The sequence below is a fragment of the Thermobia domestica genome, chromosome 16 (genome assembly GCF_964235325.1).
Source record: "Thermobia domestica chromosome 16, izTheDome1.hap1.1, whole genome shotgun sequence".
Classification (NCBI taxonomy): domain Eukaryota; kingdom Metazoa; phylum Arthropoda; class Insecta; order Zygentoma; family Lepismatidae; genus Thermobia; species Thermobia domestica.
In genome coordinates this window covers 129,610,201-129,628,698 of record NC_137469.1, presented here as the reverse complement: position 1 = coordinate 129,628,698, position 18,498 = coordinate 129,610,201, and the positions used below count along the sequence as shown (strand labels likewise).

The window sequence follows — 18,498 nt, the reverse complement described above, 5'->3', positions numbered from 1 at the left end:
AAACCAACGCAAAAGTGCATAATTTTTATTAGTAAATTCCGTACTGTTAGCAACAAGGTTAAATTGTGACTTTATCTTGGAATACATTCAAATAGACGTCTTGTAAATTTTTCTTCTATTCCTGTTTCGTTTGTAATTATCTACCTGGATTCTACGCTTTTACGGAAAGTAATTAACCAGTGTCTTTCACACGAAAGGAAAAAGTACATCACTTTAAAATACTACTAATGAACACTAAATTTCAAAAACAGTTGCATCATTAAAACATTCTTCACCTGTTTTCCAGGAGGTTAAAAATGCTTTCCAGATATTTGTATGTTTTCTATATGGATAAAACATATCTGATAATGTTAGCAAAACACGTTTGAACATCAGCTGCATATACGACACAACTTATGTAAGCCATTCGGTAATATAAAATCAGCTAAACTATTGTTATTCCTTTTTTGTGGACACCGAGGAAAATTTCTTTACTTTTGGAGCAGTATACAATTTTCTATCCATAACACCCCTTGAAATCATCACTAGTTCAAATCATTCATAAAAATATAAAATAGCGAATCTAATATCGAAATGTGACCCTAGGTATTGCTGACTTCTTTCCAAGGCTATGCTCCACCAGCGTTTAAATCGGGGATTACGAGTATATGGAGTACGTGTTAATCCTTCTCTCTAAAATAGGGAACTTATATCCTTAAATACAGTTATAACAAGTTTTAAATCGTGTTGTATAAAACGAAAAAGTATCCCAAAATACAATATTCTTTCTGTTGATATATATATATATATATATATATATATATATATATATATATATATATATATATATATATACACGATTTCTCACATTAAAATAAGAGAAAAGTTCATATAAACCTATTGCAAAAAGTGAATAATTTCAGAGCTACGGCTGTGCAAAATCGCGATAAAACTAAATTTAACAGGCCGTATTTCGAATTCCATAAACTGTGGCTAGTGGTCCTTATGAGCGTAAAGAAAATCACGCATACACAATCCAAAAATGCGTACTACATCTATTTTGATTCTGTGTGGAGGTCATAATTTTCAAATATGCTCTTAAAAGAGTTTTCAGATATACCCTAATTTCAAGCAGAATCCAAAGTAGACTGGAGATAAGCCTTGAAAACAATGGACATTCACAGCTTTGGAGGGAAGTCAGATGTGTTAGGAACTGGCAACTCCTTGTCTTTTGTGTTCGGAATAACATGTAATGCAATGTATTTCGTCACGGTATATTTCACGTTTTCATCACTTATAAGCGTGAAAGAAAACATCGCAGTATATTTTTCCCGAGCACGAGATACCGAGTGTTGATCTTTAACACTTCTGACATCGCGCTAAAGGATTCCGTGTTCACTGCTTTCAAGGCTTATCGGTTGCCTACTTTGGATCAATCATAATGTCAGAGCATATCTCAAAATTCGGTTGATGGCATGCCTGGGAATTATACCCTGCGGGAATATTCTACACACCCATTTTACATTATCGAAATATGCATTTTTGGATTGTATACACGTAATTTCCTTTACGCTGAGAAGGACCACCACTCTATGGTTTCTCGAATTCGAAATATAGCCTCTTAAAGTTTGGTTTTATCGTAATTTTGGACAGTCGTAGCTCTGCAACTATGCATTTTCCCCCACAGTTCCATAGGATTTTTTTAACATATTTTGATATGACGAATCAACTCTTACAGTTTGTCGGCGTAGTTCATTAACACCCTGGATATACGAGTGTTCCAGTTTGTATTTTTACTATTATTCTTATTGCTTTTACAACATACTTCAGAATCACAGCACTTCTAAGAAACTATTATTTTGACAGTTTAAAACAGTTACATAAAAAAGATTAAACTGGCATTGATTCTAGATACATCAGGAAACTAAATCTCTGTTTTTATGATTTATATAGCGTAACACTATAGCGAAATTATCGTTTCAGCGACTATAAAAGTGCTCGTTGAGCACAAATGATGGTCATTAAGCACAAAGAGAACCATAAAAGGAAATTGACTAAAGTAGTAAGTGGGTGAGTTATCGGTAGATAATTAGGTAATTTAAAATTTATAAAAGAAGTAAGTTTTAACTTCCTAGGAACATGGGAACAATCACAAAAAATATAGAAAAGGAGATAGGACAGATATGCCTTATAAAACCTTAATGTTCACGCATTGGCCTACAAGGTACTCACGTAAGTAAATTCCTCCATATATATTCACCATAAAAATTATTAAATCACATCAAAACCAAACTTTTAGTAATTTCTATCATATCTATGATAATAATATACAGTATTATTATACACATTGATACATACATAGAATATATATATTTATATTTACACAATTATTCATGCTCATAATTAGGGACGTTAATCGAGTATTTGTCCAAGTACTCCATGGAATGTCGACATTTGAATTTTTAGATACATTAAAAATATTTATTTCGTAGTAACCTAATTATCGTAGTAATAAGGATGCGTGACTTTTCTATTTCTAAATAGTTCTTTCTCGACGGATTTGTCTATATCTAATATTCCTATTCTAACGTAATGTGAGTCACATCTTAATTAGTAATTTGATGGCACTTTATTTCATTCTACTTATTCATGCTCTATCACTTGGTCTGTATCAACTACGGATTGACATAACAGCCTCAAACTAAATACTCTTGTCATCACGGTAAATTTTTCTCTATGCGGGAAATACACATTCAAGAATTTAAGTTTGTACTTTCCAGCACTGAATGATTAACAGAAATACAAGAACAATTATCAAATTTTTGCAACAGTAAAGTGGTGCAATGCTGACCTGAGATGTGCAATCAATGTTATTTGGTAATTTATTTACACTGACCATATAACTCTATTTTTAAACATATGATATTACGTTAATTAAATATGGCACAAACTCCAATTATATTCTGCATGGTCATGATACTAAAAATATAGAAAAATCATCCTGGCTATTTATGGCTATCATATATGAATAAAAAAAAATGAAGTTCTTAAATTGTTCATTCCGTCCAACGACAGAAGATTGGCATAGTGACAATTGTTCCGACATGATGACTAACATAGTTTATACATAAGTGGCTGCGATCGGCTAAAATACTCCGGCTTTTCTTTGTAATAGGGGAGAAAAGTTTTGAAAGCTTCTCCTCCCTTTCTAATGTAGCCCTGCATGCTTGGATTGTCCACTATAGATATATCTACCTTCCCATTGATGTGAATCCATTGCACTGCACTAAACGAGATATCGCTCCTATAATTCATTCCACCGTGAGTTATGGAAGTCGTTCCTTCGTATCCTGACGGCTGCATCTCTGGTAGATGACGCTTTCTGGATATATATGGGTTCTGGAGCGCGTGAGTACAATTTAAGTCGTCACGCCGGTGACCGCTCCAAAGCACCACTACTTCAATTAGCCGCTGATGCTGATTTTACAGTTCATGCACACGAAAAATATGTCTAAATAAGGTGAGTTGTGTAGCACGTGTCTTTGAAGAACTACGACCTTGCACCAAACTGACTGTTCGGGTTGATTTGCAACTAGCTCCAAACAGAAAAATAACTTTTTTCTTTTTGTCAGAAAATTTAAAAAACAGCAACTTCTCTGTGTTAGTGGCTTGTTTATTTCCTAAAAAAATCGATGTGAAGGATGCGTGGCTTAGACTAAATGACATATTGTTAAGAAGACCACTCTCCAGGTTTCTGCTCTTTTTTTTTTTTTTTTTTTTTTTTTTTTTTTTTTTTTTTTTTTTGAAAAATACCTTTTTCAACTTAAGTGGTGTGCTTCCCTCATAGCGAAAGTAGGAGGAAACGTTTCTAGCACTTCTTCAGTGAGGTAGGTTGTCGACGCAAGGAAAACGGTTCTCGGAGGATAAGAGAAGGAATGTTTACTTCTAAAGAAAGAAAGTTTGCCTCTGTCACAAATAGATGTTCTAATATAAAATAATTTTCAATGCTATTAAAAATACATAAGAACATTTGCTTATGGGAGCGAAAGTTACAAATACTCCCCTCCCAAAATGGAGCAAGTGCTGCTATGAAGTAGTAGCACGGCTTCATCCTAAAGGAGTCCATGATTACACCCGTATACTAATAACACATTTAATAAAAATCCGATCCCTAAAAGAAATTTTCGAAGTTCAAATAAAATACATACAAACCTTGACTTTAGTCTAGGCTACTTGATACCTCCATCGTAAGGTAGATGTATTGCCCATGTTGTATGATTCTTAGCACAGAAGACTGAAAAGCCGCTGGAGTTCTGCATGAGTTCGTTCCACTAGATTTCACTTAGGATGGTACAACACCTTGATATCATGATATTCTATTTCATCTTTCCATCTCTTACAAGTGAGTTGTCCTTGATCAGTGAGAATAACGTTTGGTTCTGCAACGATGGCTAAGACATACAGTCTAAGATATTTGAGGATCAAATTCGCCGAAGTGTTTCTTAAAGCGATTACCACTAGATACCTTGTGCACCTATCCGTCACAGTGAGAATGTACTTTTCTCCTCTAGGTGTTCTCGGTAGGGAGCCGACTAAGTCCACACAATAAATATCTCGGTCTCCCTGAGGTTAATATCCTTTGTGGAAGATGATGATTGACTTTGTACTTGGCGCATACTTCACACCTATCTACTGCTTCAAGTCTCGCCTCATGATCTTCCAAAAGTATAAATTGCTGAACGACTTCCAGGATTTATAAAGTCCGAAGTGTCCGCTCTTGTCATGGACAACCTGCAAAGTTTTCTGTCGCGGTGCCTGCGGAAGGCAGATTGTCAGCATTCCCGGACCATGGAAATTTTTGAGTCACAAGACTTTGTCAAGAAGGTGATAACTTTGGTTCCAATTTCGAGTCCTAGTGTTTACATTATCAGCGTTTCTCGCTCTGAGGCAATCTATGATGGGTGTCCACTGGGGATCTTGCATTTTCGCTAGGTCGGATTTGGTGACGCCGGTTTGGTCTGATGTTGAATAGCATTCTCACTGGGTGTGCTGGCAGGACCTTCTTCGTAATACCGTGACTGAATCAGCCAAGATATTATCCTGGCTTTTGCAATGTTCCACATCACAATTATAATCTGGTAGTTGCAAACAGCAGCGGTTTAATCTGCAGTGGCTGCAACACAGCAAGAATTGGAACAGCAGATTAATCCGCAGAAGAGTGTAAGACAAGATTATACCTTTGATGTAAAACAATGCAAAGGCAAGGATAATGTCGTGGCTGATTCACTGTAACGATATTATTAAGAAGGTCCTGCTAGCACACTCAGTGTGAACGCTATTGAACAGCAAGCATTAATACTAGACAACACCAAATCCCAGCTAGCGAAAATGCAGGAGCATCCCCAGTGGACAACCATCAAAAGTTCCTTTGCAACGTGTTTCGCTGATGATGTAAATACTAGGACTAGAAATTAGAACCGAAATTATCACCCTGTTGACCAAGTCTTGTGTCTCCGAAATTTTCATTGTCCGCAAATGTTGACAATCTGCTTTCCGCTGACACTACGACAGAAAGCTCTGCAGTATGTAAATGACAGGATCGGTCACTTCGGATTTTATAAATCCTTGGAGTCGCTCAGCAATTTATACTTCTGGAAGACCATGAGGTGGGACTTGAAGCAGTGGATAGCTGACTGCGAAGTTTGTGCCAGGTCCAAAGTCGATCGTCATTCTCCACAACGAACATTAACCTTATACACTGCAGGGAGACCGAAATATATTTATTATGTGGACTTAGTCGGTTCCCTACCGAGAACACCTACATAAGAAAAGTACATTCTCACTGTGACGCATGGGTGCACAAGATATAGTGGCAATCGCGTCAAGAAACAGTTCGGCGAATTTGGTCCTCAAATATCTTAAACGGTATTTCTTACCCATCATTGGAGAACAAACCGCTATTTCCACTGATCATGGAACACAATTTACTTCTCAGAGATGGAAAGATGAAATGGAATGTCTTGGCATCAAGGTGTTGTACACCCCACCTTACCATCCTAAGTCAAATCTAGTGGAACGAACTCATGCAAATCTCCAGCGGCTATTCAGCGTCTTCTGTGCTAAGAATCATACTACATGCGCGATACATTCACCTACCATTGCGAGTCATACTGTAACCAAATCGCTATTTTACTCACCGGTAGAGTTATTCTTAGACACATTACGAAGAAACCCAATTGTAGAGCCTTTTAGGATCCCAAGAGAAAAGCGAGAAGCATGGCATGACAGATTGTTCTGCGCATCTCGCAAGAATATAACCTTGAGAAAGAGAAGGAATAACAGACTGGCAAGAAAAGGATCTGTTGTCCTTCCCGGGGCCTGGTGTTCCTGAAGGGGCAAGCGTTAACCACTGCAGCAGATCACACCATTCGAAAATTCTTCGACTTTTAGGAGGGTCCTTATTGTGTAAAGGAAAGCAAGGGAGCAAATACCTTCAGTATTATAGAATCCGGCATGGAAAAAGAACTGGTTCCCTAGCATATCGATAATTTGTCGGTATGGAAATGTACAGAGAAGAGGAAGGAACAGTGGATTAGGAACATAAAAGAGAACATTAAATAGCCTACAGTAAAGTCAAGATTTGTGTGTATTTATTTGAACTTCGAAAATTTCTATTAGTGATCTAATTTTTATGAAATATTTTATTAGTAGACAGATGTAAACATCGATTCTCTTAGGACGAAACCGTGCTACAACTTAATTGCATGACTTGCAACGTCTTAGCAGGGGGTACTTGTAACATTCGCTCCCGTGAGCTATTATTCTTATGTTTTTTAATAACGTTGAAGATTATTTTACATTAGAACATTTATTTCTGACAGAGGCAGTTTCTTTTTTTAAAATAAACATCCCTTCTCCTAACCTCCGAGTATCGTTTGGCTTGCATCGACCACCTACCTCACTGAAGAAGTGGCACAAACGTACCCTCTTACTTTCGCTATGAGGGAAGCATACCACCCAAGTTGAAGGAGGTTTTTTTTTTAAAAAAAAAGAAGTAAAAAGGTTGAATAGTCTCCATAACACACCATCCTTCAAAATGAATTTTTTTCCAGGAAATAAAGCAACCACTAACACACAGAAATTGCAGTTGTTAAAGTTTCGAAAAAGAAGTAAAATCTAAGTTTTTTATGTGAAATTATTTGGAAAGCACCCAAAGTTAGTTTGGTGCAGGCTGGTGGTTCTTCAAAGACACACTCAACACAAGATTGACATTACTTCGACATATTATTTTCTGTGCGTGAAGTGCAAAATCAGCATGGACGGCTAATATAAAAAAATAGTTTTGCTTTGGGGTGGTCAACCGCGCGGCGACTTAAATTATACTTAAGCGCTCCAAAACTCATACATATAATATATATATTAAAAGGTTATCGTTCTCAATTTTTTCTAAATTGCGTTTTGAAACTTTTTTTAACTCTTTGAAGCACGGTAGTAGTTATATTATACCACCTTTTACATAACGGTTTAGAAACACCGTGCCCCAAAGAGTTAATCACGTTAAAACCAAACGTAGTGTAGTGGAGAAGTTACATTTCCACTCCGAGTAGTGAGACAAGCACGATTGTATTATTTCTTTATGAAGGAACTCAGTGAAGAATGCGATGGAACTCCTTTTAAATTAAAGCAAAAAAGTCAGACTAGATGACCAGGAGGAGATTCATGTATTCGGGTGCAACACTGTCCAGAAGCCAAGTGTCGTCAGGAGATACTTCGACGAACAGAAGAGGTTCATCTACCAGATATGCAACCGTCAGAATACAAAGGAAGGACTTCCATAAGCCACGATTGAATGAATTATAGGAGCGACATTTCGTGTAGTGCAGTGCCATGGATTCACATCAATGGAAGGGTAGATATATCTATAGTGGACAATCCAAGGATGCAGGGCTACACTGAAAAGTAGGACAAGCTTTTAAAATTTTTCCCCGCTATTACAACAAAAAGCCGTAGTACTTTTGCCGATCCCATTAACTTACCTATAAATTCTGTCTGTCATCAGGTCGGAACGATTATCCAATCTTCTGTCGTTGGACGGAATGAACAATTTATAAACCTTATTTTTTATTTATATGTAATTGCCATCACTAGCCATAATGATTTATCTCCATTTGTATATTATCATGACCATGCAGAATATAATTCGAGTTTGTGCCATGATTAATTAACGTAATATATGTTTAAAAATGCAATTATATGCTTAGTGTAAAGAAGTTACCAAGTAGATTACCAAATAACAAGCATCGCACATCTGAAGTGATCATTGTTATATTTTACTATAGCATAAATTTAACAATTGCAACCTGTCTGTGTTACAGGCTACTTTATTTCCCTAAAAAATCGTTGTGAAGGATGACGTTTTTGTAAGACTAGACGACATATTGTTCTGGAGACAACTTTCCAGTTTTCTGCTCTTTTTTTACAAAAAAAATATATATATATACGTTTTTCAACTTGGGTGGTGTGCTTAACTCATAGTCAAAGTAAGAGGGAACGTTTCTGACACTTCTTCAGTGAGGTAGATGCTGGATGTAACGCAAACTGTTCTCGTAGTATAGGAGATCGGATGTTTACTTCAAAAAACAAACTTTACCTCTACAAAAAATGGATGTTCTAATTAAAAATAATTATCAATATTATTTAAAATACATAAGAATACTTATACATGGGAGCGAACGTTACAGTGTATAGGTTTACATTTCAATATTATTTCGCAACATCTGCATAGGAACCTAGTTTTCCAAAAGTTTTGTTTTATTCTAGGAAACGGTCCACACTAAATTGCATCACATGACGTGTGATGGAAGTCTGTATTTCATGTGTTAATTTTGTATCGTACAGGAATAATATTAATAAGAAAACCACGCAAATTGCCAATTTATACCATGAAGCGTAGATCATTTCCCCACTGGGTTTCAGCAAAGATTTTCTGTTTCGTATTTCGCCACGCTGACATAATCCATTCTTTACAGATCCTAGATTTGGTATACAATTTAAACCCGTCCTATTACTCATAGGCAGTGGTGTTATCTTCATTTTTCAATCATATATATATATATATATATATATCAGAGAGAGAAAAATGGATAGGTAGATACAAACAATGTAGACCAAAACCAATTTTTTTACTAGATACCGCAGACGACAAGTAGACTTACACAGGTTGCTATTACTACAAAATTAGCGTAGTTCTGCTTATACATTGGAAACGAATTATCGAACATAGATATTTGTCATACTGTATTGGAAAGACCTTCATCCAGCAACGGGTCGATAATTGATAATAATATGTCGATGCGTTTCAAATATAAATAGTGTTCACCACTACATTCATGTGATTCCAGTTCTCATTCTTGATATCTGAGGATTTGAGATTAAAGAATAAACGCTTATACCGTGTTCTGAGAAATCGTTGGTTAACCTGTAGCTGGACAAATTTCTTAAAACAAAAACAGTTAAACTAAAATTGACTATTTTTTGGTGTAATTGATAAATTTTACTGTTATGATTGGTTATAAAAAACGGTTTGGCGAACAAAAATATTTTGCAGCCGGTTATTGTGAACCGGCTGAAGAGCACCACTTCTCATGGTGTCCTCATTCAAAAGAAGATAACGTAAAAAATTAAAGGAGCCCTTTTAGGGACAGTTCTACCTGCAGCATAAAATTTAATATTAACCAACTCATCCCTTCCAAATCTAATGCCTAGCAGGATGCCTTTTTAGATATTGGTAACTAATAAGGCCATTGTCTCACGTCGTTCTAAATATGGCATTTTCTAAAAAATTTGTGCAAGCAAAAGTTTATTTCAAATGTTAAAGATAATGTTCCAAATCTTCTCTTTCTAACAAGACAAACTAATGAGATGACAATTTTTGGTATATATTTTTAAATCCATGTCCTCTTCTTACGATCCTCTTTTCAATGAAAATAAAGCGATAAAAAAAAAAATGCCAGTCCAAGGAATTCATCTAGAATATTGTAAAATATTTTCCACACAGGTCAACTTTCTTACTTTTAAGAGATAATATACAACATTTCACTTTTATCTTTTTAATATTCAGAATGAGGCAAGAGCAGGGAAAAGGATTTATTGAAAAATCATATTTGGCAAACCACATGATAACACATAACAGTGAAAAATGTCACACGTGCCAGGAGTGTGGAAGAGGATTTAGTCGAAGGTCAGACTTACTAACACACATGTCAATCCATACTGGTGAAAAGTCTCATAGTTGCGAAGAGTGTGGAAGACGATTTACAATTAGGTCAGCTCTGGCGAGACACATGTTAATACATACTGGTGAAAAGCCTCATAGTTGCGAAAAGTGTGGAAAGCGATTTAGAGTTAGGTCAGATTTAACAAGACACATGTCAATGCATACAGGTGAAAAAGGTTTCGTGTGCCAAGAGTGTGGTAAGGGATTTAGTCAAAGGTCATACTTGATGAGACACATGTCAATACATACTGGTGATAAGCGACATAGCTGCGAAGAGTGCGGAAGGCAATTTAGAATTAGGTCAACTCTGACAAGACACATGTCAATACATACTGGTAAAAAGTCTCATAGCTGCGTAGCGTGTGGAAAGCGATTTAGTCTAAGGTCATACTTGCTGACACACATGTTAATACATACTGGTGAAAATCCTTACATATGCAAAGATTGTGGTCAGGGTTTTAATTGTAGGTCAAATTTGGCAAGACACATGTCAACACATACAGGAGAAAAACGTCACACGTGCCATGAGTGTGGTAAAAGATTTAGAGAAAGGTCATATATGACAACACACGTCAATACATACAGGAGAAAAACATCACACGTGCCATGAGTGTGGTCAAAAATTTAGACATAGGTCATATTTAGCAACGCACATGTTAATACATACTAATGGAAAACCTCATACATGTCAAGAGTGTGGAAAGGGATTCAGCCTTATTTCTAGTTTGGAGAGGCACATGTTTACTCATACGCATGTGAAACGTGACGCGTGCTAAAAATGTGGAAGTGATTTACAGGAAGGTCGCCCTTATTAAGACTCAAATCAATATATACTGGTGTAAAGCTCATAGGTGCGAAGAGTGTGGAAAGCGATTTTTAATTAGGTCAGTTTTGACAAGACATATATTCATACATAACGGGTGAAAAACGTCATACGTGGCAGAAGTGTAAACGGGGATTTAGTCAAAGTTCACACTTTTGAACACACCTGTTACATACTGGTGAGAAACCTCATATAAGCTAAGACTGTGGAAAGGGATTCAGTTTTAAAGTTTTGCATGCCTATGTTTTTAAACAGTAGTATGGAACTTCACGCGTAGCAGTGGTGCAGAAAGGGATTTAGAAGTAGGTCAAATTTAGCAAGATACGTGTAAATACATACAGATAAAAAGTCACACGTGCCAGGAGTGAAAAAAATTTAGTGAAAGGTCAACGTTGAAAACGTACATGTTAATATAAACAGGTGAGTATTCTCATTCATGGTAAGACTGCGGAAAGGGATTCAGTGACAAGGTTTGCAAGGCATATCTTTATACATACGGGTGTAAAACCTGACGCGTGTCAAGAGTATAGTAAGAGATTTAGTCAAAACTCACACTTCTCCACACATATTGATACATACTAGTGACAAAACCCCATATGTTCCGAGAGTGTGGAAAGCGATTTAGAATTAGGTCAGATTTGGCAAGACATTTCAACACATAGAGCTTAAAAACTCTCACGTACCAAGAGTGTGGATGTGGATTCAGCGATAACTCATGTTTGCAACAGCGCATATTTATATATACGGGTCAACCTCACGTGTGGAAAGGGATTTAGTCAAAAGTCAGTCTTGGCATAACATTTTACGACATACTTGTGAAAAATCTCTCTTGTTAAGAGTGTGGAAAGGAAATTTTTTACAGGTCATTTTTTGCAAGACATGCGAGTACATGCAGGTGAATGTCTTGGATGTGCCAAGAATGTTCGAAAAGGTTTTATTGTATATTACATTTGGCAAGACACATAATTCATACAAGTAATAACCTTAGATTTGTCAACACACGTTGATACATAGAGATAAAAATCGCCTAATGCCAAAATGGTGGAATCGTATTTACTGAAAGAACACGCTTGGTAACACAGTACTACATACTGGTGAAATCCTCTCACATTCGAAGTGTGTGGAAAGTGATTTAGTTTTCCCTGAGTTCTAGCTAAAACATTAATATACATATAAAGATCGCGAAAGTGAAAGGATGTAGTTTAAGGTCTAATTCGGCAACACACATATCAATAGATACCATTAAAACTTCACACCTGGAAGTTTACAAAGAAGTATAGGCAAAATGAAAGTTGAAAACACATGTCAAAAATGTATTTCAAAGAACATATGCCAGTGGTGTGGAGAGGAAATAGTTCGTATTTAGCAAGACGCATAATAAGACATTCAGAAGGTAAAAATCTTACGAGTGGGGAGCATTGAAATGCTTGCATATCATACATGCTTGGCAACACATATTGTATGAATAAATTTAAGAAGTTTTATCGCCAAAGATGGGAGTGAGAATTTAGTCACAAAGTTCAAACTACTAGACAAAACTTACACATATGGTTCATTAAAAAACGTAGCCGTTGAGAGTGTTGGAATAATATTTAGTATAACATCCAAGTTTTGTGAGATATGTTGTCTTCACACTGTTTAGTGCTTCCTTTCTGAAGCCATATTTGTAACGGTCAAACTATTCTTTGATATATATAATGGGAGATTTCGAAATTTTATTACTATGCTCAGTATCCAAATAAGCATTTTTTTCTCGGAGTGCTGTAATTGTTCCAGAACATTCTTCCCAATCCAATTGGATTTGCGACCAATACGATACATAATAATACATGTTTCGGACTTAGATTAGCTAGGCAAAAGATTCATATGTTCTCTCGCTATTTTTCGAGCCAGATATATATAAAAAGAATGTAATCCCGTTATATAAAAAGCTCTGGCTACCGTACTGAAGTCAGATAGTGTACATATAGACTTGCCATCAATGTGCAGTGTTATTCTGTCTTTAGAATAAGAACGTATTTAAACATAAGCTAATATGGTGGAAATCGAGAAGAAATCATCGGTTGAATAATATTGTTTTTTACCAATTGACCACGCTAGCATTCAATTAATATTTATTGTTCACAAGTAATAAGCCCATTGCACAATAGTAAAAGTTTTATCAAAAATGAAAGTGTTTAAGTACCATAAAAATTATTGCAAAATGAGCAATCTCAAAATCGTATTGTATGATTTTGTTTAATTTTCTTTTGGAGAAGGAACATACTACCTCGAAGCCAATGGTGTGTACTAGATGGTCAGTTTTCAACACTGAATAGTTCGATAACATTCAACTCCGTCTGATAAAACTAAGAAAAATCTATTATGAAAGTTAAAAGATAAAGCGTGAGAAAAACATGGTGGTAATATCTGCAAGCTATTTACATAATTATGGCTGAAGAGGGAAGAAACATTCAGAAATGAGAGTGGGCAATCTTTAAGCATTAAAGATTGAGTGAGTATTAGTCTTGAAGATTGCATTCAGCTTAAAATAATTCGTAGACATAAAATTCACAGTTCGACTTTTCATACCAAACTTAATATATTTGTGAATTGTTCGGCGTATTAAATATTAAAAACTCGTTTTTCATATTGAAAAATACTTTATTCATACCTAGGAAAATCGGCGATATAATGAGAAAGTATAAAAAAATAATGTTATTTAGAACGTGGTTTCTAAGTACGAATCAGTTGCTATACTTCAATTTGTTTACATCTTTCCATTTTTAAAGTTGACTTTTAACGCATAACAAATCAATGTTTTTAAAGTAATCGTTTATTCGATTTAGTGATTTTTAGAGTATATTTAAGGATCTTTCAATCTATTTTAGAATCTTAGAAGCAATTGTTAACTGTGATACTAACAGTCGCATTTATTGTCTATATATCGGGCACTTTTCTGCATTGAATATAATATTCTAGGGCACGCATTAGGTTTTCAGTGTGTGATACATATACATATATTGTCTGTACAATTTTGGCATTTGGCTAAGGTGAATGAACAAAACCTTGGAAAAACATCATTCAGCATAGCAGTGAAAAACTGCCATACGAATTTTGGAAATCAAATTTAAACGTCTCACTTCTTCCTAGACTAGAGTTCATCATTTTGTGTTGCCTTAAGATAACCGTTAAGTAATATCTCCCCGAACTTCTGAAGTGTCCAGCGTGCCTATTTCGTTTTCTTAATACCCTCACTATCCCTTCTGGTTAGTTGAATTGGATTTTGGAGTTTTTTTTTTTTACAGAATCAGGGCTATATGAGACTCGGACTTATAGCTTTATATGAAATAAAAGCCACAAGATTACTGTGACCGTGTAACTATGAGTGAGTTCACTTCGTTGTTTATCTAGCTTTCTGTTATTTTTGAAATTAAGTACGCGAACATGAAATGAAATTAGCAATAGTTAACAACGCGTTAGAATGGATAACACTTACTGTCTTTATTCTTTAGACGTTTACGATTACACCATATAAACTAGACGGAGATAAATCGATATCAAGAATTACCTATGCTAGACGAGATTAGGATATTTTGAGCCAGTTGAGCTGCGTCGAGACAAAGTAAAAACAGAACAGGAAACACAAATTTCTGCAATTCCCGAGTGAAATTCTGCAAGAGTCTAGATGCAAGCTCATTCTACTTTGGTGTTTTCGGACTCTTCAAGTGGCACCTATCTCATCATCCAGTCCGCACCGTCACTGGCGTGTGAAAATTCTGCAAACGGGGATAGCGTGCCATACACGTGATTCAGCTGGAACTCATTCTCCTGGAATCGGAACGTAGGTACCGGAAAATAGCCAGTAGAGGTGGCCTGCAGATCCAACAGAATGTGCAGTGATAGCAAGGTGTTACCTAGATAAACGGCTCAGTATATTATATAGTGTATCGTTGTGAATTTAAATTATAAATTTAGCCAAGAAAGTTCTGTCGCTTTTCCTTCCACTATTCTGCATCATCAACATCTTCCACCATAATTCCCATCAGTATTGATTACCTTTTGGTAATTGTCGAGAAGCCCATAGATTCCATCGCGGTAGAATTTAGTGAGCCATGAGGCGAAGAAGGTAACTGCATTTTGCACCTTCACCATTCATTTGAACTGGAGTCCCCAAAGGTGGTTGTACAAGGAAAGGAAAATGTGATAATTGCACGCTGCAATGTCCGGAGAGTATGGCGGATGCAATGGTTTTCTTATCCAAGGCTTAGAATCGTTTCCCGGGATATCCCATTGGCGTGGGGTTCAGCGTTGTCCTATAACACGAGTTCCCGAAACCGATACAGAACTGCTGGCTCCAGAGTTTTGAGTCCTTCTTGAACACGGCTCAACAGCTGACAGTATACAGTTTCATTAATGTTCTTAGTAGCTGATAGGAGTTCCCGATACAAGATGCCGCGAGCAGTCCACGATCACACAGGAGGACCTTATTCTGGTGCAGTGTTGGTTTCGGCTGCTTTGGACCGGTACTTGGGATGCTAACCAATGATGACGGCGCCATGGAGCTTCGTACAAGACTCACTTCTCATCACATGTCAACACTCTGTCCAGAAATGGCTCCTTCCTCAGACGAGATAGTAAACAAACACAGGTCCCTGCTCGCATTGCCTTGTAGCCTGGAGTCAAATCATATGGGACACATCGACAGGAATTGTAGTTCTTCCCAAGTTGATTGAGGTCATGCTGAATGTTTTTTTCACTCACAGTTTATCGTAGTCCAATTTCCTCACATATCTCGCCATTGTTCGCCTCATTTCCTGCCTGAAGATCTTCATTTTGTACATGTGTTAGTCTTCCTTCACATGATAACTCTTCGAGTGTTTCGTCTCTGTTCTTAAACTTGTTAAACCACCGCCGCACTGTCCGCGTAGTCACGACACCCTCACCAAAGGCCAGGCGTATCTTCTGTCCCGCTGCAGCAGCGTTTGACTCCAGTTTTGAAGCGTCCAGCATATACGTCCTTATGACGCTCTGTGGAAGTCCCATGTTTACTCTGTCCTTACGCATGTTCACGGTGTAATTGAACTGCCACAACCAGGTTGTATATTGGATATACTCACACTTACACTGACCTTCAACTTATCTCCATTTGCATTCAACTCACGGCATGAGAGCCAATTTAACACAGACCTCCAGAAAAGCCAACAGAACCTTTTTGGTTACCTTTGTAAATCCCTTGCTTGTAGCTGCTCTTTGTATCAAAACTGATGTTCCAGTTCCGTATTCTAGATGTATAAAGCGAGGCTAACGTAAGTATTTATGAGTATATTTTTCTCTTTTTAGATATATTGAGTTATTCTGCATAGATTGTCAATAAATATTAAAATTAATAGATCTATATATCTCAGATGTTATATTCTGTGAACAACTTTGCGATATTATTTTATATAAGCTTACTTATAATATTTAAACTGCTAAGTTATACGCGACATTCAAAACCGGTATTCAAAGTGTGTGCGTTAAAGAAGTGAATAATTATGATATTCCTTTCCTTTACTATCTGACGTTTATTCTGATTATTCCTATAAAGACAGGGGTAAAAATCAGGGGGAATGCCGTTACCCCACTTTGAAAAAATATGTACAGAGTCCCTCCAGTTTTCAAAAATTACAGTGATTAAAAATAAACTGAGGGAACGGTTTGACGTCATTACGCTACTTACTGTCCCCCACCTTTTCAAATCCACTTTTACCCTTCATAAAGATATACACGCACAAGTAGTTTCATTGATGGAAGATTATTCGTCGTAGTATGTTTGTTTATATATTTCGCTCTTTACTTTCTTTAGTGAAAGGGAGTGACTTTGTCTACGTTAATAAAAAAAATATTGAGCATAAGTAAATATTAAATTATGTGTACCTCAAATTATATTTTGCTAGAGGGGCTGCGGTGGCTCAGTGGTAGAGCGTTCACCTCTGGTGCTTGGGGTCCCAGGTCCGATCCCAGCCCCCGCCAAGTGAACTTTGTGATGGACAAACACTGTGTGCGTGGGTTTTCTTGGGGTTCTACCGTTTCCACCATTTCATTCATTACTCAACATCACCGTCTCCTTTAGCCTAGCCGGCATAACCGTGGGACGTAAAACTCAAAGATATCATTTCATTTTCATATATTTTGCTAGAAAAACACTGCTCGGGTCCGTGTTCGGTCGAGATTGTATTTTGTTCATGTGAAGAAAGAACGGAATATTAATATATGACGTTGTAACTGCCAGTATTTGTATTTTGTTAGTGCTAATATTATGCATTATTCCAATAATCAATTAATGCAAAGTAATATATTTTTCTGTTTACAATTAATTTGGCAACGAAATCCTATTTCTCCTGTTCTTTAGTGATTATATATTTTAAAGCGATCTGAAGAGTCTCAAAAATGAATCAAGATAGGAGGCTGATAGGAGGAGGATGATATGATTTATCTGAACTGAGAGTTCCATAGATCAAACATACACCTTCTAAATGCAGTAAAATTTGTTGAAATATGTTAACAGGTAAATGACAACGTTGCATTTTCACTTGACAGTGGGCGTAATACATTGTACAGAACAGCTACGCTATGTCATGGGACTTTTCAGATACCCTGTATATATATATATGTATATATACATATAATGTGTATGAGAGTATGTTTTAATATGTCAATTAATAGTAAGTAACTTTAAACTCAGAATATTCAGTCGTTAAGGAACTCAGTAATTATTATAATTTCAAACACATGTACTAGCTAAAGTATATTTTGGACTTTAAATACACATAATAAATATACTCTTCACCTCCATCTATCAATATTAAGAAATTCACAAACAAGGCTCCTTCTGAACTTCTGTTACATTTACAAAATATTCGTTTTTCATTTTTTTGCCGTAAAAGAATCGAAGTTACAATGCCGGGGTGTCATTTAGGGGGGGCAAGAAGGGGCAATTGCCCCCCCCCCCTGTGTTTGAAATTTCTATAAATTTTATCAATAAAATAGTAGTAAATCATTGAAATACGCGAAATGTGACTTATATCAAGGGGTTTTGCCCCCCCCAAGCAAAATCTGAAATGACGCTCCTGTTACAATGCTATTTATGTGGCCACGTACAGAATAAAATTACAGAAATTTACAATGATGAATTGAAATTTAATTTCTTATCGATACTATGAAACTTTCTTAATAATTGTAAAGTTCCATAACTTCTCCAAGTGGATTTGTATAGTACAACCAAACATGGTTTTATTAAGTTTAATTAAATGAACTCCGAGATAAGCCTCTCGGAAACACCTCTTACACATAATGATCAATTTTGATTGTTGTAATGATCTGTCTAAGAAGTTTCATAAAAATTCCGTGTATCATAACAACATAAGCTGCTTCTATATTTGTAAACAAAAAGAAGAAA

At 36.2% G+C, this 18,498-nt stretch overlaps 1 protein-coding gene across 2 annotated transcripts in view; it reads left to right on the top strand.

The window, feature by feature from the left end:
* The window catches only part of LOC145673412 (uncharacterized), a 94,389-nt gene that overhangs the window by 57,505 nt on the left and 18,386 nt on the right, over window positions 1–18,498 (top strand). Inside the window, exon 3 of one of the 2 annotated variants that reach the window (XM_081743097.1) lies at window positions 10,100–15,061. The exons of the other annotated variant lie outside the window; for it this stretch is intronic. Within the exon in view, the coding sequence (XP_081599223.1) occupies window positions 10,100–10,865 (766 nt within the window). The 3' untranslated portion in view covers window positions 10,866–15,061. Of the gene's footprint in view, window positions 1–10,099; window positions 15,062–18,498 lie in introns of those variants that run through there. 2 annotated transcript variants of the gene reach the window in all.